Here is a 23,313-nt window from a genome sequence, read left to right as displayed (position 1 = left end):
GGATACATGTGAAAAGAGACATCACATCAAACCTAAATCAAAACAAACAATAGAATAACAGGTGTATCCAGGTCAGGTCCAGAGGTGTGGAAGCTTCATTATGGCCATGAATTGTTCTGCTAATTAGACCCTAAACCTTGTACAGGTCAATAGGCCGAACTAACAAACACAAACTGTAAACAAGTGTGTGTGTTAGTTTCAGTGTAGTTAGCTCCTCCCTGCAGACAGATATAAGGAAGTGTCCACCAGCGTCTGACCAGAAGTGAAGAAACAGCTTGGATGAGCTGCGAAACGTCTTCAACCAAACTAACTTTTGTCCAGTCAACAAACTGAACGTTCTCCTCGACATGGATTATACCTGGACGACTGAGAGATTCTTCACTGAAAAAAAAAGGTTGCTGGATTTGCGTAAAAAAGTTCTGGAAAGCGGTTGCATGCAATAATGTTTAGGCTTTGAAACTTATTTCGATCCTCTCTACACATATGTTTCTCAGAACATGAATGTCACTTTTTCATGTTGATGAAATTTGAACAAATCATGCTGCATATGCATATTTATCTTATGTTACCTTATTGTGAAATGTATAAATATGTATAATTTAATTTAATTGATCTAATTCTATAAAATAATACAAAAACAGTCTTTAGTTTTTCACAGTTCTGTTTTGTCTTAAACAGAATCAAACACACAGAGACACACAAGTACAGAGACACACAGTTTGAAGCTGGACAGTGTGAAGATTTATTCCAGTGAAGAAGCTCTGGTCTCTGTGGACACACAGATAACATAATTACATTTTGATGATCTACTCTGTTGTACATGTTTAAATACATTTAAAGTACCTATAATGGACCAGAACAAAATTACAAGAACATTAGAACTGTATCTGCAGAAACAAAACTCACCATGTGCTGCTTTTCTTCCTCTAAACACAGTAACAGGGAGGGCATCTGGTATAAAGTCTCCTAGTGCCACATCACCCTGTAGAAACACGATCACTGTTTCAATAGAAGTTCATTTTGAAAAATTAGTTTTAAATCATTTTAGTTGAGTTACTTACTTTGTTCATCTGTGCTCTGTGGTTTGTTGGTTCTCAAACATCTTCCTTTTTTCTGAAACATCAGCTGTAACATTCATGAACTTCCCCACAGCTCCAGCAGAACCTGGACGTCACTCTGTGTTTGTAGACGACTCTGGAACAAACACAATCAAATCTTAGTACAACTGTCACACTCTTGTAGATGGACAGTCAAAGACAATTTGTCTCATGGAAACAGTTCTTACATTAACTCTAATTTCAAATAAAACACCACAAACATGTTTTAACAATGACGACATTCTAGTTCAGAGAAGCAAATAAAATCTTTGAAAAGTCTCACCTCCAGATCAGCTCTGATAATCCTCCTGCTCCACACTGTGTGTCTCTGCTCCTGGATCTGTCCTGTGTCCTGTTACATTTGAATTTTCCCTCCAAAAGTTTTGGGGAGGAGAATTCCAGAGGGAGGAGCCTCACCACAGATTATAATAAAATCATGTTTCCTCAACCTGATTAAAACCTGCAGGTCTCACATTGGCCACATTCAAGTGACCTTTGTAAGATTTAAACATGCTGGACAGAGAAATGTAAAAAAGTGATGTTATTGTTGTCAAATTAGTTTTTGCAATTTGAGCAACCCCTCTCAGACCATTTTTTCAGTGTTCAAACACGGTCATTTTACTGTCATTGAAAAACAGAACTACCATAATTTCTAGACTATAAGCCACTGCTTTTTCCTCACACTTTTAACCCTGCGGTTTATACAACAATGTGGCTATGTGGACGGATTATTTATTTGGCACATTGTCCATTCATATATACGGTTTGTCAACACAACAGATGCGAGCACAGCCTGAGTGCAGAAAACGTTGCTGTCTGTGTTGTCAGTGCACTCAAACAGTTTATTACAGTGTGATAAAATAAGTTATGATGCTAAATGAACATTAGTGAGTGGGATATGTCTTTATAACCAGAATGTGTTAAATGTAGGTGAGCACATAAATGACGAGAAGAAACATCTCAAACTTCAGCAGCCGGACATCCACTCATACCTGATCGATCCACCTATCCCCGCCCCCTGGAGAGCCTGAAATCTGCTGAAATCCTACAAGACACTGACATGACACAGACAGGACAGAGATTCGTTCTGCAGGAGACATACACAGTAGAGCGTGGGGAGAGACGGGGGTGATGCGCTGAGGAAGATGCTGTTTGATTGTGTTTTGGTCAGTTATTTTGTGCTTCATACACACACCCTCCTCATGGAAAACACATGAAGAAATGCAGATGATGCAGCTTTTAAGTTAACGGCGGTTGGTCTGGCTGAGTCCATGGTGAGAAGTTGGCGATGGCAGCGTGACGAACTGACTCAATGCAAAAGGACGACAAAAGCTTTCAGAGGCTGTTGGAGCCAGTTTATATTTATTTAAGAAATTATTAGTTTGTTGAATTTTATATAATATTAAAATGCATTTTTCTTTATTACAGAATTTTTATTGTAGGTTTTCCTGATCTCCTCTCTCCCAGGTATATACTGTATCTTGCCACCTGTAGCAGCAGGGCGGGGAAGGCAGTGCCAGCAGAGAGAGGAGAAGATACTATTTTGTGACCACACTACATCAAAAAGAAAGTCATCCACGGACAATATTATAATTTTTTTGTTCTTTAAAATAAATGGATAAATGGATCTGGATCTCCGCTAGTGCTTATTTTCTTACGTGAGTTACTAACCTCCTCAAACAGAAAAAGGGCACAACAGAGGCAATAAAAACAGATGACTGAACTTGAAAGGTTCTTGAAGACGTGGACACCTGTGGCTTATATTCACATGTGGTCTATATATGTACAATTTTAAAATTTAGTTAAAATGTAGTTGATGTGGTTCATATTCAGGTTCACTCAATAGTCCGGAAATTACAGTAGTTCATTTAAAACAGTTTGCAGTGGTCCAAAGTTATTTCTCACTTATGTCTTATGCTCCAAATACGATATTATTATGATATGGCGATACATGCAATAATCGATATATCGCACGTGATACTCTGTGATACAGCATATTGTTGTTTTTTTAAGAACCAAATTCACACACACACATTCATACACCATGTTGGGGAGTAACAGATTACATGTACCAGCGTTATGTAATCAGAGTATAAATTATGAGTAACTCTATTCAGTTACAGTTACTGTTTAAATGAGTGGTAAATGGATTACAGTTACTTTGTTGAAATAAATGGATTACATGGCGGTATTTTCCTGTTTACACACTTTGGGCTATATCCCCCCCCCTTTTTTTTTTTTTTTTTTTCGGTAATTCCACTCATTGCCAGACACTAAATCAGATCCAAAACCAGGTCTAAACCAGGACTAAACCAGGACTAAAACCAGGTCTAAACTAGATCTAAACCAGGTCTAAACAGGTCTAGGACTAAAACCAGGTCTAAACTAGATCTAAACCAGGTCTAAACCAGGTCTAAACAAGGACTAAAACCAGGTCTAAACTAGATCTAAACCAGGTCTAAACCAGGTCTTAAACCAGGTCTAAAACTAGATCTAAACCAGGTCTAAACCAGGTCTAAACAAGGATAAAACCAGGTCTAAACTAGATCTAAACAGGTTAAACAGGTAAACTCTAAACCAGGTCTAAACTAGATCTAAACCAGGTCTAAACCAGGTCTAAACTAGATCTAAACCAGGTCTAAACCAGGTCTAAACAAGGACTAAAACCAGTCTAAACTAGATCTAAACCAGGTCTAAACCAGGTCTTAAACCAGGTCTAAACTAGATCTAAACCAGGTCTAAACCAGGTCTAAACAAGGACTAAAACCAGGTCTAAACTAGATCTAAACCAGGTCTAAACCAGGTCTAAACAAGGACTAAAACCAGGTCTAAACTAGATCTAAACCAGGTCTAAAGGTCTAAACCAGGTCTAAACCAGGTCTAAACCAGGTCTAAACTAAAACTCTAAACAGGTCTAAACCAGGTCTAAACAAGGTTCTAAACCAGGTCTAAACTAGATCTAAACAGGTCTAAACAGGTCTAAACCTAAACCAGGTCTAAACTAGATCTAAACCAGGTCTAAACCAGGTCTAAACAAGGACTAAACCAGGTCTAAACTAGATCTAAACCAGGTCTAAACCAGGTCTAAACAAGGACTAAAACCAGGTCTAAACTAGATCTAAACCAGGTCTAAACCAGGTCTAAACCAGGTCTAAACTAGATCTAAACCAGGTCTAAACCAGGTCTAAACAAGGACTAAAACCAGGTCTAAACTAGATCTAAACCAGGTCTAAACCAGGTCTAAACAAGGACTAAAACCAGGTCTAAACTAGATCTAAACCAGGTCTAAACCAGGTCTTAAACCAGGTCTAAACCAGGTCTAAACAAGGACTAAAACAGGTCTAAACAGGTCTAGATCTAAACCAGGTCTAAACCAGGTCTTAAACCAGGTCTAAACTAGATCTAAACAGGTCTAAACCAGGTCTAAACCAGGTCTAAACAGGTCTAAACTAGCTAAACCAGGTCTAAACAGGTCAGAAACAGGTCTAAACTAGTCTAAACTAGGTCTAAACCAGGGTCTAAACAGGTCTAAACCAGGTCTAAACTAAACTCTAAACAGGTCTAAACCAGGTCTAAACAAGGACTAAAACCAGGTCTAAACTAGATCTAAACCAGTCTAAACCAGGTCTAAACCAGGTAAAGGTCTAAAAACCAGGTCTAAACCAGGTCTAAACAAGGACTAAACCAGGTCTAAACTAGATTAAAACCAGGTCTAAACCAGGTCTAAACAAGGACTAAAACCAGTCTAAACTAGATCTAAACCAGGTCTAAACCAGGTCTAAACAAGGACTAAACCAGTCTAAACTAGATCTAAAAACCAGGTCTTAAACAGGTCTAAACTCCAAGTCTTCTAAACAGGTCTAAACTCTAAAAGGTCTAAACTAAACTAAACAAACAGGTCTAAACCAGGTCTAAACCAGGTCTAAACAGGACTAAAACCAGGTCTAAACTAGTCTAAACAGGTCTAAACCAGGTCTAAACAAGGACTAAAACCAGGTCTAAACTGATCTAAACCAGTCTAATCTAAACAGATCTAAACCAGGTCTAAACCAGGTCTAAAAACCAAGTCTAAACTAGATCTAAACAGGTCTAAACCAGGTCTAAACTTAAACCAGGTCTAAACTCTAAACCAGGTCTAAACTAGATCTAAACCAGGTCTAAACCAGGTTAAACAGGACTAAAACCAGGTCTAAACTAAAACCAGGTCTAACCAGGTCTAAACCAGGTCTAAACTAGATCTAAACCAGGTCTAAAAAACTAGTCTAACAGGTCTAAACCAGGTAAACAAGGACTAAAACCAGGTCTAAACTAGATCTAAACCAGGTCAGGACTAAACCAGGTCTAAACTAAAACAAGGTCTAAAACCAGGAAAAAACCAGAAAGGTCTAAACTAGATCTAAACCAGGTCTAAACCAGGTCTAAACAAGGACTAAAACCAGAAACTAGATCTAAACAGGTCTAAACAGGTCTAAAAGGTCTAAATAGACTAAACCAGGTCTAAACCAGGTCTTAAACCAGTCTAAACTAGATCTAAACCAGGTCTAAACCAGGTCTAAACAAGGACTAAAACCAGGTCTAAACTAGATCTAAACAGGTCTAAAGGGACTAAAAGGTCTAAACTAGATCTAAACCAGGTCTAAACAGGTCTTCTAAACCTAAAAAAAAACAAAGGTCTAACATCTAAACTAAACTAAAACCAGTCTAAACTGTCTAAACCAGGTCTAAACCAGGTCTAAACTGGTCTAAACCAGTCTAGATCTAAACCAGGTCTAAACCAGGTCTTAAACCAAGGTCTAAACCAGGTCTAAACCAGTAAACAGGTCTAAACAGGTCTAAACTCTAAACTCTAAACAGGTCTAAACAGGTCTAAACCAGGTCTAAACTAGATCTAAACCAGGTCTAAACCAGGTCTAAACAAGGACTAAAACCAGGTCTAAACTAGATCTAAACCAGGTCTAAACCAGGTCTTAAACCAGGTCTAAACTAGATCTAAACCAGGTCTAAACCAGGTCTAAACCAGGTCTAAAACCAAGTCTAAACCAGAATTAAACCAGGTCTAAACCAGGACTAAACCAGGACTAACCCAGGATTAAAACCAGGTCTAAACCAGGATTTAACAGGATGAAACTATGCCGCGCAGACCGTGTCTTCTCCTCTTCTATCAATAATATTTTTAATACGGTTCAGGAAAGTCTGGACTTTTCATTTTCTTTTAGCAAACAAAACATCTTATGTGAAGATATCCTAGTTTTTGCTTCTCTGCAGCAAATCAAGTAATCCAAAGTATTCAGATTACATTACTCACTTTAAGTAATTTAATGGATTCTGTTACAAACTACATTTTAGAGTATGTCATCTGTAATCTCGAGGGGAAAACATTTGAAAAGTCACCTTCCCAACACTGTCCATATACCAGTGTACGCAGACACTGGGGGCGATTTAGATTAAGTTTTGCCCAAGGACACAATGACAGCATTCATCTGTGGGAGCTGGAATCGCACTGCCAACCTGTGGATCAGTGGATCTAACTGCTCAACCAATGATATTTATGTTGAGAATGGGAATCGAACCACAAAACTTTGGATCAGTGGACAAAAGTTCTACCAGCGGAGCTACTGTCGCAAAGTTACTGTGACATTATTCATCACCATCATCATTCATATATTTAATCATCAAAATGGTGAAAAGTGTATCACAAAGTCAAGTTTCCTTTCACTAAATAAGCAACAAAATTGTAGTGGAGTCACAAAAAGAAATTATCCAAAAATACCAAAAATAGCCTTGGTAATATACTACTATTTTATCACCAAATTTATTATCACAATATTATTTTTACACACCCCTAATCTTGATTATTCACAATGAGTTTGTAAGAGCTTTTCACATCGTTTTCAAAGTGTTTCAGAGTTATTAGAAATAATAATAATAAAAATTTTAAAAAAAAAGAAAACACTTACTGTACCTGATTTGAAGTTATTTGTTTTGAAGACTACACTATTTGTTTGGTAAAAGCTGCAAAATTTTAAAAAAGAGAGAGAAAGAGAGAGAGACTAGAAATTATGGATTTTATTATTATTATTATTATTATTATTTAATAGCTTTTTCTATACATTCCATTTTCTACTGTCACCTTTATCCTTTGTCCATTATATCAGGTACATTATGGCTACGTTCAGACTGCAGGCCTTAACGATCAATTCAGATTTTTTTGTGAAATCTGATGTTTTTGGGAGGTCGTTCACATTTCCAATTAAATGTGACTTGTAAGTGACTCCAGTGTAAACAGTAAATGGCCCAAAAGTGTCCCACATGTGCACTGGAAACACGACGACGTCAACCTCAGCGAGCGTCTCAGTGTTTACGGAAGTTGTCCAAAAGGAAACATGTGGATGTGGAGACGGAGCCAAGAATGGTGAGTGGCGATGTGCTTTGCTTCAGTGACACAGAGTTCATTAACAATTTTCATCTACTTCAGCGCAGAATAGTGATGTTTGTGGCTTGTTGATAACGTGTAGGTCGAATGAATGTGCTTAGGCCGTTCAGACTGAAGTCACATGTCAAAAGATCAGATATGTATCGGTTTCAGGAGCACATATCCAAGTGTCCTGGGTCACATTTGAAAAAATCAGTATCTGTGTCGTTCAGACTGTCATTAAAAGATCAGATACAGGAACATAGGGGCCAAAAAATCTGATTTGGGTCACTTCAGGCTGCAGTCTGAACGCAGCCCAAGATTAAGAATCGTGGGAAACCAGCAGTGATGTGATGTTCGTGAATGAGTTGGCTCTTTTGAACAGTTTTTTTAACGTAAAAGGCTGGAACCGGATGTAATATTTTTTTAAAGAATCATATTATTTTCTTTCTAATTTGTATGTATTTTTACAATGATTACCACTGAACCAACACATAAACCAGAACAGAAGCAGAGGATGCAACATTGCTGAGAGCTTTGAAAACATATCGGACGTCGTAATATCAGTTATGTTTTGTAATTATTGTAGTGCAATGTTTTTTGTTTGTTTTATTCTGTTTTTTTAGATTATGCATAAATTCAAAAGGTAATCACACTTCCACTCTCAGGTTGAACCATTTTAAACAAATCTGAGCCTTGATTCCTTCTTTTTGTGATTGTTTATTGATAAGATGAGTTATCACACTGGTTTTCTGTTATATTAAAAATAAAAAGAGACAGAGAGTCTTTTGAATAGCTCTTTAAGCAAGACATATACAAAAGATCCATTTACCATAACAAATCCAAAAGTCACATCGTTAAAAAACAACAGCCTGACACCATCTCACACACTTAACTCTCTGTTGGATTCCATTTTCAAGAGTTAAAGAGTAAAACTGCAATTAAAAGCAGTGGACACTTACATGGAAACAGCTGCCTAAGCCTGCCCAGACAATCATTTCCATGTCACGGTGCAATGTGACGTCGACAGAAGGGACTAAGTGTGCGGGGCTAAAAGTGAAAACTGAAGCATGTTCCTCATTCATGGTTCACAATCAGGTACAGGTTATTTTATAGGAGGGTTTCAGTCACGTGATCAGGATGATGTGCGAATTTCAGGTGGAGGGCAGGAAGTGAAGACAAACACGACAAACACGGCTCTGGAGAACACAGATATGGAGAAGAGTTCTTATTGTAAGGATTTAGAGCCAGTAGCAAGACAAAAGTACGAGCAGTTAGTCGACAAATATATTGGGCGTGACCCTGATCTTATTGAAAATGAGAGAATTTTCAACCGAAGTAAAAGATTTGCCGACAATCAAGGCAGAGGAGATCATGAACTATTTAGCTCTTCAGACATCGTTCTACACCAGACAACAGATGAAGGCAAAGTACAAAAGTTTGGAGGCATAGAACTTTTTTTGTCAGTGGATGGGTCCTCAACCTTGGTGCAAAACGCCTAAATGATGATTATGGTTTGGTCTTCGGCCGGGGTGAGTGTTTCTCTTATTTTATGTGTATAGACGTTATGGGAAAAACTGCAGTGTATCAGCAGTGACCTCAATCTGAACTATTTAATGTCAACAAATGTCGTTTGCCGTTAGTCGTTAATGATTCGTTTATGTTTAGGTAAACCACAAAAAACAATTTAGCTTTGTAACAAACCTTTGTCAAAGTGGTCACTGCAGACACGAGCATTAGCGAATTCTGCTCCTCCCGACCGCAAACAGGTTTGTAATCCACTTTTTACGACGTTGTTCTGTCGGCTTTTCCCATTTCTGACCTTTGTGGACGACTATATCCGGTACTCTAAAAAAAATCGCTTTTACTTCTCTCGGTTAGAACAATTGGCACAGCCGTAAACTACACAACACATCGGCATTTTCCTCCAGTCAGTTCACTTCCTGCCTCCATCTGATTTTGCGTGCTGACAAACGGAGCCCTGTGACGTCACATGAAACCCAGATATTTCACTTTTTCTACTCTATGAAAAGATTTAACTGAATACAATTTATTTCATTATAGAGTCTTACAAACATATGAACAGTCCTTTTATGGACGTATACAACACCATTCACAAAGACTTCCACTGAAATGCATTTTTACAAACACAAACTGACTCATTTATAGATTTGAATATAAAGTTTCTTCATCCAGGTTTCACAAATTTAAAATTATTCAAATTAAATTAAATCAAAATTATACATTAGAATCAACAAAGCATTTCATCTTGCTGCAGTCAAGACTCCAGAAAATATGAGGACTAGGTGAATATTTCACCAAAGGATTTCTAAATTCATTTTCAAAAGAACAATACAACAAAACTGACCCATTCCCAACCTCTCCCAGCTCACACAAAACCACATCATCTGCTTTTCTCAGGATTTAAAAAACAGACACTGTCACCGTGTTCAATGGTGATCACGTTTTGTCTGTTATGTAAGAGGGGCTATGGAGCGGGTTTTTTTTTTTTTTTTTTCTGCTCACTCCTTTTGGGTGTCAGATCTGTTAATCATGGAAACAGTGAAGTGGAGAAAAAACTGTATTGTGCAAATTAAATAAATGAATATTTAGAAATCTCACTATAGTCCAAATCCTTCAGATGTAACCCTAACCCTTATAAACTCCAACCCTAATAAACCCTAACCCTAATAAAATATGAATCCAAGTTTCACATTTGTAATAAATCACAACAAAATGTAACATTAGATCTATTACTGTGTAGTAACTAGTATGACACATATGAACCCAAAAAGTCTCTAATGGTGTTAGCTCCTGACACTAGTACTGCCTTAGTATGATTATGTGCCTAACACAGGCATGTCCAAACTATGGCCCGTGGGCCAAATGTGGCCCTCAGACAAATTTTTCTTGGCCCTCAGGCTTCCAGTTGAATTGGCCCAAATTACAGTGCACCAGTTAAAAATGAGCTTTTTACAGCAAGTTTTTGAAAATCTACTTTGATAAAGCTCATATTTAATATTTAGTGTGTGGTTTTGAGGATCTTAGCGTGAATAAAGACTGATGCTTCATTCTAGCGTGTTAAACATGTACATATTTCAATTATTCACAGTTTTTTTTTAGCTCCAGTCTACGGCCCTCGATAGGCCCTCTGCTTCTTCTGTGTTTAGATATGTGGCCCTTGATGAAAAAAGTTTGGACACCCCTGGCTTAACATGTACACATATATACTCTATTATACATGTACACTTATACTGTACAGCATGTATACACTTGTATACTGCAATACATGTACTAAATGTTACAAATGTCAGTCATAAAGACAGATTTGATGATTATGTAACATATCCTGCCTTATTTGGTTTACACAAAGTAGCCTACATCTGTACCTCTTTTCATAGAGCTGCCTAGCTACTGTATATTGTGTTAAAGAAGTTATATACGCATAGTTATAATCTATGACACGCATGGATTATGTTATAATTTATCTAAAATTACTTTAAAAGACATTTAAAAAAAAAATCTAGTTCACTAACTTTCGCTTTAAACTGTGGTGCCCAGTGGGAGCTGACGTTGGCGTAAACCTCATCACAACGAAGCACCACATGCCGTCAGCCCCTCCTATGAATAACTGCACATCACGGTAGTGAGTAGCAGATTTTTTTTCATATTTCTACCAAAATGAGTATGAGACGCTGCAGAGTCCTACACGTATCACGAGTAAGAAAATCCAGATGGAGAACAAAGTCCGTACGTCACAGTGGGCGTGGACCAGCGGAGGTGAACAATGATGCTGTGAATATGTAATAAAAATTAATCAAACATCACTCTAAATCCAACTTCGAGAGGGCAATTGAGAAGAGAAAACAACTATAACATGGTTGAAAGCCCTGAAAAAGTCAGTTTTGTGTTCAGATGATACAAACTTGAACAAAAAAAAACAAAACACAACTCCAGCAAGGATGATGAAGATATAATTATGGTTAAAGGTTTAAAAAGTCAGTTTTGTCCTCACTGCTGCAGGTTTTGGAGGGAGACCTGGGCGTAGTTCAGATGCAGATCCAGCTGTTTGAGGTTCTGAGGATTTGAGTGGAACGTCGAGAGCAGAGACTCACAACCTTCTCTGGACATCCCACAGTCTTTCAACCTGCAGGACATCAACCAAATCAACCAGACTTTACTGTTTATAGGTGCTAAAGTACTCAGAAATGAATGGATGACATCTAAAACTTCTTCAGGCATGTTTCTGATGAGATGACAACATTATTACATGGTAGGAAGCTAAAAAATAAAAGATCTTGCATGATAGTAGTCCGTCTTTAAAAGATAATAGAGACAACAGTTGAGAATAGGTGAGGACTAGAGCAGACCTGAGTTTGTGGAGAGAGTGGGGTTCCAGCAGAGCGTCCCTCAGGGGTCCCACAGCCTGGTCTCGGAGCCGATTCAGACTTAAGTCCAGTTTTTTCAGCTGGGTTTCCTTTAGAACTGAAGTCAGAGACTGGACTCCATCAGCGGTGAGCAGACAGCAACGTAACCTGGGTGTGAAAAAGAAAAAAATACAACTAAAGCGTGTATTCTCAAACACTGTTCTGCTTGGACTGGGTGAGAGAGAATTTTCAATTATTTCATTTTATTCAATTGAAAAACAAGTATGCTGAATAAGCCCCATTACTGAGTGGGCCTCTTGCTGCAGACCTCCACCCAGAGGACCCTCATGTGACTCACCACCATCCACAGATCCCTAAGAGTGAACTGACAGAACCATGAAAAAAGACCGCCAAAGTCTACTCTGTCCTTCTTGGGTTCTTTTTAAAGACAATACGGTAAAGTGTATACACCTTCAGAACTGTCAGATGGCTTGGACAGTTCTGAAGATGGCTTGGAGCAGCAGCCAAAACATGTCAACAAGGTAAATACACTTTACTGTATTGTCTTTAAAAAGAACCCAAGAAGTTAAAGCACATAAGAAGACAAAATGAACATCTTTGGCTCCACTCTGTCCTGTCTGTTTTTTTAATGTCATGTTACAAAAGTTAGTTTTACTCTAAAGAAAAGCCCAATAAGTCTGCTTGTTATAATTAAGGTTCATGAGAAGAGAGTGCACAAACTATAAGTCAGTGTTAATTACCACAAAATTGCAATATATTCCTCCAAAATTAGAACCCCCTCCACACCACACGCTCGTACTGCCACTTGAGCAGTTTGTATTCTTGTACTTCGTCAGTGAAAAAAAAAATCTATACCACTATAATCCTACTATGAGGGCTACCATGTCTTTGCCTGGAAGAATCCAGACTCATCGCTGTACCAGCTGATCTGTATAGGTGAGTTTCATTGTTGACAAGAGCGCGTGTTGCATGCTGGGAATTATTTTGGTCGACGGCAAGAAACACTAATTTAACATGACGGACGGAGCGAGAAAACACGTAAAGGGTATTGATCCCGGTTATTTATCCACTCTAACAGCAGAGGACCCAAGACCATTTGACCAGAAATTGGTCATAAGCATCGATGGAGCCAAATCACCCTTTTCAACCCCGACAAAAGGTGGACCAAACCAAATTTCTGGTCAGAATCGCCAACTACCTGGACAAATATTCACTTGGGCGATATCCACAATGACTTGGTGGAAACTCCTGGGCCATTCACAGCAGAAAAGATGAAAACCTCCCAGAGTCTCGATGTGTTGTTGAACTTGTTGGAGTCCACGGTTTGTTAGGATCTTCTACGTTTGCTCTGCGAATGTTTGAAAGCCGTTTAATTCACCGTTAGTGGTTCTTTTCACTCAGAATAAGAAAAAGACATTTTCCTTCTTCCCTGCTTCTATTTGTGCATCTGATAATGCAGCAGGAATTTATCATTATCGGGGATAAATACGCAAGGTTACGCACTGTGTTTGACCGCTATCGTGTTTCTTGCCTCCGACCAAAATATTTCCCAGCATGCAACGCGGGCTTTTAATAACAATGACGTCAGCTGAAACTCACCTATAACAAATACAGAGAAATATCCTTCTGGATTTCCAGGCAAACCATGTCTAGGGTGACCAGAGTTTCAAAATTAAAACCTGGTACATCCCTAGTTTGGGGTGGTTTGTAATAATAAAAATGTGAAATGAGTGCATAATTAAGGAAAACTGTTCTACACTTTGATCATTCATGACTAACATGAGTCAGTATAGTCACATTTTCTTTGTGTTTTGGTCGTTTTAAAGCAGCTTTTCTGTATTTTAGTTAAACAAGTGGCAATGTATGTGTCTCTTTACTGTTGGCAAGGATCAAATTGGTCAAAAATAGTGACACCAGGGACATTTCTCATATAAAACTGGGACAAATCACTGGTTTTGGATAAATCTGCTGGGACAGGGGACACGGGGCTCAAAACTGGGACTGTCCCAGGAAATAGGAACATCTGGTCACCCTAACCATCACATTTTAATACCACAACTTCAAGGTTAAAAGACAGGTTTGACTACTAATTTCACCTGAACAGTTAAAATAAAATAAATAAAACTTTACTGAAAATCTGACCTAGTTGTCCCTAATTTTTTGTCTTCATTTGACATGAATGTGCAGAGGAAATTCTATGATTAAAAAACTAATTAAAAATAACTAACACTAACACCTTTATTTTGTTCAATGAAAGTTTGAACATCCTTTTGTGTAAATTGTCTCTTCAGTTGTCTGTGGCAGGGCTACTTTCTTTATTTTTGTGCTTTTCTTTTGTACTTTTTTTTTTCCCCCCACAAGTTAAGTCACAATTAGAAAAACAAAACAAACAAAAACCATAAATCTTCATGGGTAACTTGTGTGTCTAAAGAATCCACACTGTTGGAGGATTTGAGTTACCATAGTTACCGTAGGGCTTGCAGTCTGGACCCTTGTAACCCGAGGGAGAGCAGTCTCACTCCAGAGTCCTGAAGCCCGTTGTAGCTCAGGTTTAGGTGAGTGAGGGGGCTGGAGCTCAGGACTGAAGGCAGGTACGAGCAGCTCTGTTCGGTCAGCTCACAGTGGGTCAGGCTGGGGAGACGTCACAGAGAGCAGAGGTCATCCTGGAGCCAAGCCATGCCACAAGCACTTGCAAGATATGTACAGTTTCCACCCCTTCTTCCTCTTCACTCTCCCCTTTAGTCCTCCAGACCTCACCCCTCACTCTCTCCTTTAGTCCTCCAGATGCCCCCCTTCGCTCACCCCTTTAGTCCTCCAGATCCCGCCCCTCACTCTCCCCTTTAGTCCTCCAGATGCCCCCCTTCGCTCACGCCTTTAGTTCTCTAGACCCCATTCCTAACTCTCCCCTTTAGAACTCAAAAGCACATCCCTCACTCTCCCCTTTAGTCCTCCAGACCCTGCCCGTCTCTCCCCTTTTTAGTACTCCAGATCCCGCCCCACACTCTCCCCTTTAGTCCTCCAGACCCCACTCCACACTCTCCCCTTTAGTCCTCCAGACCCCACTCCACACTCTCCCCTTTAGTCCTCCAGACCCCACTCCACACTCTCCCCTTTAGTCCTCCAGACCCTGCTCCTCACATGTATTAAAATCACACTTTGTTTGACTATTTACACTCAAGGGCACTGTTTAGGACTGTTTGAAATGGCCTATCTACTCCTGTAGAAGCTTTTAGTGGAGTTTGGGACTAGAGCAGCTGGATGATGGCACCTGGCCGACGCAGCGTGCAGCTCAGGAGCTTTGTTTTCGTACCATGTCGGTGTGTGGGATTTGTGACCTGCCTCGTTTACTCTGGAGCATTGTTTGTGAAGTTCTAGTGTGGAGCTGTAACACCATTCATAACGTGTCTGCTGCAGGTGCACAGGGCACCATGCAGCTTCCTCCCTCGCTGTTTTCATTTGGTGTTAATTGCAAGGACTAACGTTGATCTCTCTGGGCAGATAACACATCCAGAAACAAAAGTCCTGTGCCCTTGTTTGTTAATCGGAGTTACAGAATTAGCGCATCTCTAGAAGACACATTAAAAGTTCCTACATTTATCCACTAAACATTTTGATCTCACCTCATCGTCTCCAGTTTGCAGAGTGGACTCTTCAGACCAGACGCTAAAAGGGCCACGCCTGAGTCCTGGAGCTTATTTTCGTTCATTTCCAAACTTTTAAGAGCAGAGCCGGACTCAAAAACTGAGGCCAGAGAGGAGCAGCAGAGACTGGTCAGATCACACGCCGTCAGCCTGCGTCACGAGAGGCCTGGTTACAGTGGAACTGTTTTGCTAAGACTTTTCTATTACCAATAAAGTTAAGTTCAGATGTTTAGATGTTTTTTTCTTTTTATCTTTATTAATTTACTTTAATTGACTAATTTACTACCTAAATATTTCTGCGTGGTGCCTGCTTGAACATCAGAAAATTTCAGTTACCTAAAACAATATTTAAAGTAAACAGAAGTGTGGTGGTACGACCCGATAAACAGCTATAACGTCAGAAAACTTTTGAATGAACACTATACTCACAAAAGCATTACGCTAACTGAAAATTCTATGATGTATGAAACCGTAAGAACCCGGAGCTCTATACATGTTTAGGGTTAGGGTTAGGGTTAGGGGTTAGGGTTAGGTTTAGGGTTTAGGTTTAGGGTTAGGGTTAGGGTTTAGGGTTAGGTTAGGTTTAGGGTTAGGGTTTAGGCTTAGGGTTAGGGGTTAGGGTTAGGGTTAGACTTTAGGGTTAGGGTTTAGGTTTAGGGGTTAGCGTTAGGTGTTAGGGATTGGGTTTAGGTTAGAGTTTAGGGGTTAGGGTTTAGGTTAGGGTTTAGGTTTAGGGGTTAGGGTTAGAGTTTAGGGTTAGGGTTTAGGTTAGGGTTAGAGTTTAGGGTTAGGGTTTAGGGTTAGGGTTAGAGTTTAGGGTTAGGGTTTAGAGTTAGGGTTAGGGTTTAGGGTTAAGGTTAGGGTTAGGAAACCGGAGCTCTATACATGTATTGTGAATCTGGTCACCTGAGAGTGTGCAGCGCCCCCTGTGGACGCTTTAGAGAGAAGCACAGCATCTGCAGTCCATTATCACCGATCAGGTTCCGACTTAAATCCAGCTCTTTTAAACTGGACTTTTCCAAAACTTGGGCCAGCATTTTACAACTGTCCCGTGTAAGTCTGCAGTTGGCCAGTCTGTGCAAGACAAAGAAATCAGTCCACACAGTGACAGGACGGTGCATTAAAAGTACATATGACAGGTTCGTTTTTAAATTCTGGTGAAATGTATAATTGGACTTCCTGGTTGAACATGACATGACAAACATAGAGGTAATACCTGTTCTTTAACCTAACAACCATAATTTTAACAAAAGCCAAAACTTATCTAAATCATACAATAGACATAATTAGACAAACACAAATAAATTACAACACCTTAATCTTTAAACTGTTAGAAAAATGCCTTCATTATGAGTATATTGGCTCGATCTAAACTGCATAGATAGAAGGATAGATGTTAGAACTCACTGCTACTTCCTGATATCGTTCTACTTTTTTCCCACAAACTGCCATTTAATTGATGTAACTATGTAACTATGACTAATATTGACCACAGGTACTATCCACCAAAGCAAGTCCGATTTAGAAAAACATGAAAACCTGTCAGGTGTGCTTTAAACAAAATGTAAATCAAACTTACAACAGAGTCTCCAGTCTGCAGTTTGTGCTGTTGAGTCCCACACAGAGAATCTCCAGCCCTGAGTCCTCCAGCCAGTTCCCCCTTAAGTCCAGCGTTCTGAGAGGAGACCGCTCTGACCCCAGGGCCAAGACTATGAGCTCGTAGTGAGCCTTGGACAGCAGGCATTGTGAGAGTCTGCAAGGACATTATACTCTTTCATTTAAAGGTTACCTCCTCACAAACAAACTTGTATTTTGTTTTATTCACATACACTACTGGTCAACAGTTTTAGAACACCCTAATTTTTCTAGTTATTTATTGCAGTTCAAGTCGTGCAAGTCCAATGAGCCTCTTGAAATGGTACAAAGGTAAAAACTGAACAGACAGAGGTTAAAAAAAAAAAGATGAAAGATGCAAAACACAAGTCCAAGCTCTGCCAAAACTACCTCAGGAAAAAAGAACAAGATGGTAAACTTGAAAACCTGGAGTGTCCAGCAGCACAGTGTCCAGACTTAAAGCCCATGGAGCTGGTTTGGGATGAACTGGACACAAGAGTGAAGCAACCTACAAGTGCCACACATTTATGGAAACTTCTGCAACAGACTTGGGAAGAACTTTCTGAAGAATATTTGATTTCTATTGTAAAAAGAATGAGCCACGAGTGTGTTCAGCTGTTCTATCTATAAAGGTGGACACTTTCATGATTCAAAAGTTTAGAATACATTTTGGTCAACAGGAAACAGGAAACAGTAGAAAACTGGAAAACGTGTGGCGTTGTAAAACTTTTGATCAGTAGTGTGTGTTTCAGTAATCCTGGATTATTAGGCTTCTGTATCCCCAAAACTCAAAATGGCCAGTTTCTCCTTGTGATGTCATTAAGTGATAGTTTTAAGGTTACCTACTATTTTAGCCTCAATTGAGCTGCTTTACTCTACAATTCTTAATAATCTTCAGTTATTGGTTTTAATTTTGAATAATTTTATTTACCTTCCCAGCCTCACAGCTTGAGAAGGAGATTGTCAGTAGAAAGTCCAGATGTCTCCAACGTCTCTCGCTCCTTTAGAACGACTCTGTTAACTTACCTGAAAACTGAGAGTTACTGTTGACTCCATAACACTGTTTGTGTTAATGACTCTATGAGATGAACATATGAGGGGTGGGGTGGGTGTGAGCAAAACTGTCCTGTTACTTGTGTTGTATGTATGTGTGTGTTGTGTGTATTGTATTGTTGAACTATGTGTCTGTAAGAAAGAGTAAACTGTATGTTGTATGTTCTTGGTCCCTCTTGAAAACAAGATGCTGCATTTCAAGGGGCTTTCCATGAATAAATACAAATTTGAATTTATTAGATGAGTAATGAATCTGCTGGTGCACCGAGGACTGACGCAGTCTCAATGAGGCCAAAACAATAGCTATAACTTCAAAGTTGCGCAATCATTCTAGTGAGGGGGCATGGAGTTTAAAAACACACTGTTGTATGGAGTTTAAAAACACAGTGGAGCATTTCCACTTAATGACATCACTAAGAGGTACATTATTTTCAATTTGAGAAAAGAACACGCCTAAATATACAGAGTTTGTGCGTTAAAAATGTGTGAATGACACAAAACACAACTGTCCAGGTTTGTCTGTGATGAGGAAACTACATAACATAGATTAAAAATGGTGCAGTAAATATATTTGTATATATTAACAGATTTTTACTCTTTTCTGTAAAAAGGTCCTCATAACCTCCTGACATCATAAAACATGATATAAAGAAGGACTGGTCTGTTGGAAAACCTCAGTCTTACCGTGCTGTGTGGCAGTTCTTAACAGCTGGAATGAGTCGTAAGCGAGCGTCTGGTGAAGCGTTGTACTGACTGATGTCCAGTTCATCCATGACCTCCTCAGATGCCTGAATCAGGTCGGCCAGAGCAGAGCAATGGATCTCATACAGCTTCAATGACCTGTCCCCATTCTTCACGAAGTCTTGGATTTTCTGCTGAACAGAATTGTCATTCATTTCCAACAGGCAGTGGAAGATGTTGATTCCTCTATTTGGACATTCAAACCGGATCTTCATGTTTTTCAGCTGATTTTGAGCTTTCTGTAAAGTACCTGGTTCGACCCACTCACAGCCGAGTAAGCTCCATAAGGGCTTTCTGTTGGACTCCAGACAGAGGCCGTGAAGAAAGCGAACAAATAAGTCAAGGTGTCCTGTTTCACTTTCAAAAGATATTAACAAAGCTCTTTTTAAAAAGTCCTCAAGGTACTCATCCAGAGCTACAGGTTTATCTTGGTTCTCTTCATCTGACTCTTCCTCATCATCATCATCCACACCGAACCATTCAAGGACTTCCACCTTCCTGTAAGTGAAGCAATGCTGCATGTAGACTGCAGCCAGAAACTCCTGTACGCTCAGGTGTATGAAACTGAACACAGACTTCTGGAAGATGGTGCTCTCCTCTTTAAAGATCTCCGTGCAAAGCCCTGAGTAGGAGGCGTCGGTTACATCTAGGCCAACTTCTTGCAGGTCTTCTCTGTAGAACATGAGGTTTCCCTTTTGTAGCTGCTCAAAGGCCAGTCTTCCCAGCTTCAGGAGGGTGTCACAGTCTGCCTCTGTCAGGTCTGGACCCCTGCTCTCTGCTCCATACTTCCTCCTCCTCCTGCGGGTCAGGACCAGGAGGAAGTGGGCGTACATGTGGGTGAGGGTCTGCGGCAGAAACTCTGAGGACAGGTAAAATAAGAAAGATTTTGTAGTTATTGTCAGAGCAGATCCTAAATGTGGGTGTGTGTGTTTTCTTTGTTTTTGGAGCTTTCTTTCATGTTATAACATTGTTCTCTCATCAGCAACATGCCTGAAGAGGTTTTTGATGTCATCCATGCCTATAGTTATAGTAGAGTAATCTCACAACTTCTCCTGGACCCTATTCAAACCCTCCTTACAGTTAACTGAACGAGCCTGCACAATGCTCAGCCACAAGTCTACATCACCAATGCTCCGTCACAGCAGTTTTTCATAAATATACAAAACAATACTCTGCAACCGCACAAACCTGATGTGATGGGCAGTAGTTTAATTAGCGGGAGTGACTAAGTGCGGGGACCAAATGGAGAGGGCACCTCGTAAAAAAACAAAACTATACCTTATAAAACATGTTAATATGCTGTTTTTGCATTTTCAAAACAATACAAGTAACATGATAATCTAACAGTGTTGGGAAGGTGACTTTTAAAATGTATTCCCCTAGATTACAGATTACATACCCCAAAATGTAGTTTGTAACGTAATCCACTAAATTACTTAAAGTGAGTAATGTAATCTGAATACTTTGGATTACTTGATATTGTCATGCTTTTTAAAACTACATGAATGTACCGACCACATCCTGAAAATTCATGTTTGTTCTCTTCAAATTGTCTGTTGAGTCCAAGTCTCCATGAACAGACTTTTGTTTTACTGTAGAGAAGAAAAGACCAGGATCTTAACATCAGATGTTTTTTATCTGCTAAAATTAAAAAAAAAAATTACTTGATCAGATTTAAAATATTATTGATAGAGAAATTATTTTTATATGAGATCACTGCTGCCTGGTTTATTCCTGCTTTAGTCCTGGTTTAGTCCTGGTTTTAGTCCTGGTTTTAGTCCTGGTTTTAGTCCTGGTTTAGTTCTGGTTTAGTTCTGGTTTAGTCCTGGTTTTAGTCCTGGTATAGACCAAGTTTATTCCTGGTTTAGTCCTGGTTTAGACTGGGTTTAGTCCTGGTTTAGTCCTGGTTTAGTCCTGGTTTTAGTCCTAGTTTAGACCGGGCTTAGTCCTGGTTTAGTCCTGGTTTTAGTCCTAGTTTAGACCGGGCTTAGTCCTGGTTTAGTCCTGGTTTAGTCCTGGTTTAGTCCTGGTTTAGTCCTGGTTTAGTCCTGGTTTTAGTCCTGGTTTAGTCCTGGTTTAGACTGGGTTTAGTCCTGGTTTAGTCCTGGTTTAGTCCTGGTTTAGTCCTGGTTTAGTCCAAAATGTGAAAGCAGTAAAATACCACAGTGTAATCCATTTATTTGAACAAAGTAACTGTAATCCAATTACCACTCACTGAAACAGTAACTGTAACTGAATACAGTTACTCATAATTTGTACTCTGATTACGTAACTCCAGTACATGTAATCTGTTACTCCCCAACACTGTAATCTAAATATGTTATGCCTTAGCAGTTAATATCACAGAGAAGTAAAATATTCCCTGGAGGCTGGGACGGTGGAAACAGGACGTCAGTTCTGACCTTAGAGCTTTTTAACCACATATTATATCTGTAACAGAACAGCTCAAGCTTGAACTATTGTCTTTTAAAAATGTGCATTGTAACTTTTAACATATGGGAGATCGGGGTTCCTCGATCACCCTTGAGTTTGCAAGCAGAAATTCTGATTAGACAGTCCAACAGATTGGTCCCAGTTGGACAGTTAGCCGGAACTCACCATAAGGTCTTTGTTTGTTTCATTTTAGGATGGATGCTAGAATAAAGAGTCTCTCAAATATATATTATACACACTGTTCCAAAACAACAATCAAAAACTAATCTGGGCCCTGAAAATGTTTATGTTCCAGATATGTTCTACAGTTAGGGGGTTTTGCAGTGACAGGCTGCACTCACAGTCAGTGTTGGGAAGGTGACTTTTAAAATGTATTCCCCTACAGATTACAGATTACATACCCCAAAATGTAGTTTGTAACGTAATCCATTAAATTACTTAAAGTGAGTAATGTAATCTGAATACTTTGGATTACTTGATTTGCTGTAGAGAAGCAAAGACGAGGATAACATAAGATGTTTTGTCTGCTAAAAGACAATAAAAAGCCGAGATAAAAAAAATATTATTGATAGAAGAGGAGGAGGAGACACAGTCCATACAGCATGGTTTAGTCCTTTTAAATCCTGGTATAGTCCTGTTTTAGTCCTGTTTTAGTCCTATTTTAGTCCTGGTTTAGTTCTGGTTTAGTCCTGTTTTAGTCCTGTTTTAGTCCTGTTTTAGTCCTGTTTTAGTCATATTTTAGTCCTGGTTTAGTTCTGGTTTAGTCCTGGTTTAGTCCTGGTTTTCAACCTGGTTTGAGTGGAATTACTGAAAAAAAAAAAAAAACAGATATAGCCCAAAATGTGAAAACAGGAAAATCTCGCTGTGTAATCCATTTATTTCAGCAAAGTAACTGTAATCCAATTACCACTCACTGAAACTGTAACAGTTACTCATAATTTGTACTCTGATTACGTAACTCTGGTACATGTAATCTGTTACTCCCCAACACTGCTCACAGTACAGCGCTGTAGCACCCTGACAGAAATGGTGGGACAGAGAAGACGAGTGACTTTAATTCCTGACTGTTGGAGGGGGTGGGGGTTAGCAGGAGACACTTTAGCCAGTTCACAAAAAGACATTTAGTACATTTAGTTAGACGAGGCTAAACTAGTGTAAACACAAAACTACTATGGTAGTTTCGTCAGTTTTTTTCTGCATTTATTTCCCTCATGTTAGAATAATTATGTACTGGAAACATCTTGGTCCGAGTGCTTTGAACTGATTAACAGGAAACAGCTTTTGCTAATGTGGCAGCTTTGTTTTGTGATGCACATTGGCTCAACATATAAAGCTGCAATAACTGGAAATACAGCGATTTATCACAAGATCAGGTCGGTGTTTGGTGACAGATTTTTATATATCACTTATATCTGCTTTTTGCCATCTTCAGCCTGCATTCTGTTTTGTCCAATCATCTCTTTTCTTTCAGATGTGTGAAGAATCCCTCAGTCGTCCAGGTAGAATCCACGGAGAGGAGAAAATTCAGTTTGTCGACTGGACAAAAGTGAGTTTGCTTGAAGACGTTTCGCAGCTCATCCAAGCTGCTTCTTCAGTTCTGGTCAGACGCTGGTGAACACTTCCTTATATCTGTCTACACAGAGGAGCTAACTACACTGAAACTACTCTGAAACTAACACACACACTTGTTTACAGTTTCTGTTTGTTAGTTCAGTCTATTGACCTGTACAGGGTGTGGGGTCTAATTAACAGAACAATTCATGACCATAATGAAGCTTCCACCTTGTCTTAACAGAAATAGAGACTCAGACACCCTCTCCTATTTACAACTCCATCCTCAAACCTAATTCAAAACAAACAAGAGAACAACAGGTGTATCCAGGTCAGGTCCAGAGGTGTGGAAGCTCCATTATGGCCATGAATTGTTCTGCTAA

At 39.3% G+C, this 23,313-nt stretch overlaps 1 protein-coding gene and 1 long non-coding RNA gene across 3 annotated transcripts in view; both read right to left on the bottom strand.

Annotated features, from left to right (window-relative positions):
* Positions 1-906: 906 nt before the first annotated feature.
* Positions 907-1,548, bottom strand: LOC129407795 (uncharacterized). Its single transcript, XR_008631714.1, has 3 exons — positions 1,381-1,548; positions 1,062-1,194; positions 907-982 (listed from the first exon to the last, which is right to left on the bottom strand). It is a non-coding gene; the product is annotated as an uncharacterized LOC129407795 (long non-coding RNA).
* Positions 1,549-8,213: 6,665 nt separating this feature from the next.
* The window catches only part of LOC110167906 (NACHT, LRR and PYD domains-containing protein 12-like), a 31,126-nt gene continuing 16,026 nt past the window's right edge, over positions 8,214-23,313 (bottom strand). For both annotated transcript variants that reach the window (XM_055150178.1, XM_055150177.1), the window contains exons 8-14: positions 18,890-19,805; positions 17,118-17,291; positions 16,445-16,612; positions 15,518-15,688; positions 14,367-14,528; positions 11,880-12,044; positions 8,214-11,656 (exon numbers count right to left, since the gene is read on the bottom strand). In XM_055150178.1, the coding sequence (XP_055006153.1) occupies positions 11,521-11,656; positions 11,880-12,044; positions 14,367-14,528; positions 15,518-15,688; positions 16,445-16,612; positions 17,118-17,291; positions 18,890-19,805 (1,892 nt within the window). In that variant the 3' untranslated portion in view covers positions 8,214-11,520. The remainder of the gene's footprint in view (positions 11,657-11,879; positions 12,045-14,366; positions 14,529-15,517; positions 15,689-16,444; positions 16,613-17,117; positions 17,292-18,889; positions 19,806-23,313) is intronic.

Source organism: Boleophthalmus pectinirostris, unplaced genomic scaffold, assembly GCF_026225935.1.
Source record: "Boleophthalmus pectinirostris isolate CB_2022bp ecotype Guang Dong unplaced genomic scaffold, ASM2622593v1 HiC_scaffold_14, whole genome shotgun sequence".
Taxonomy (NCBI): domain Eukaryota; kingdom Metazoa; phylum Chordata; class Actinopteri; order Gobiiformes; family Gobiidae; genus Boleophthalmus; species Boleophthalmus pectinirostris.
Note: the sequence above shows the minus strand (reverse complement) of the source record. Positions and strands in the feature narration are given on the sequence as shown.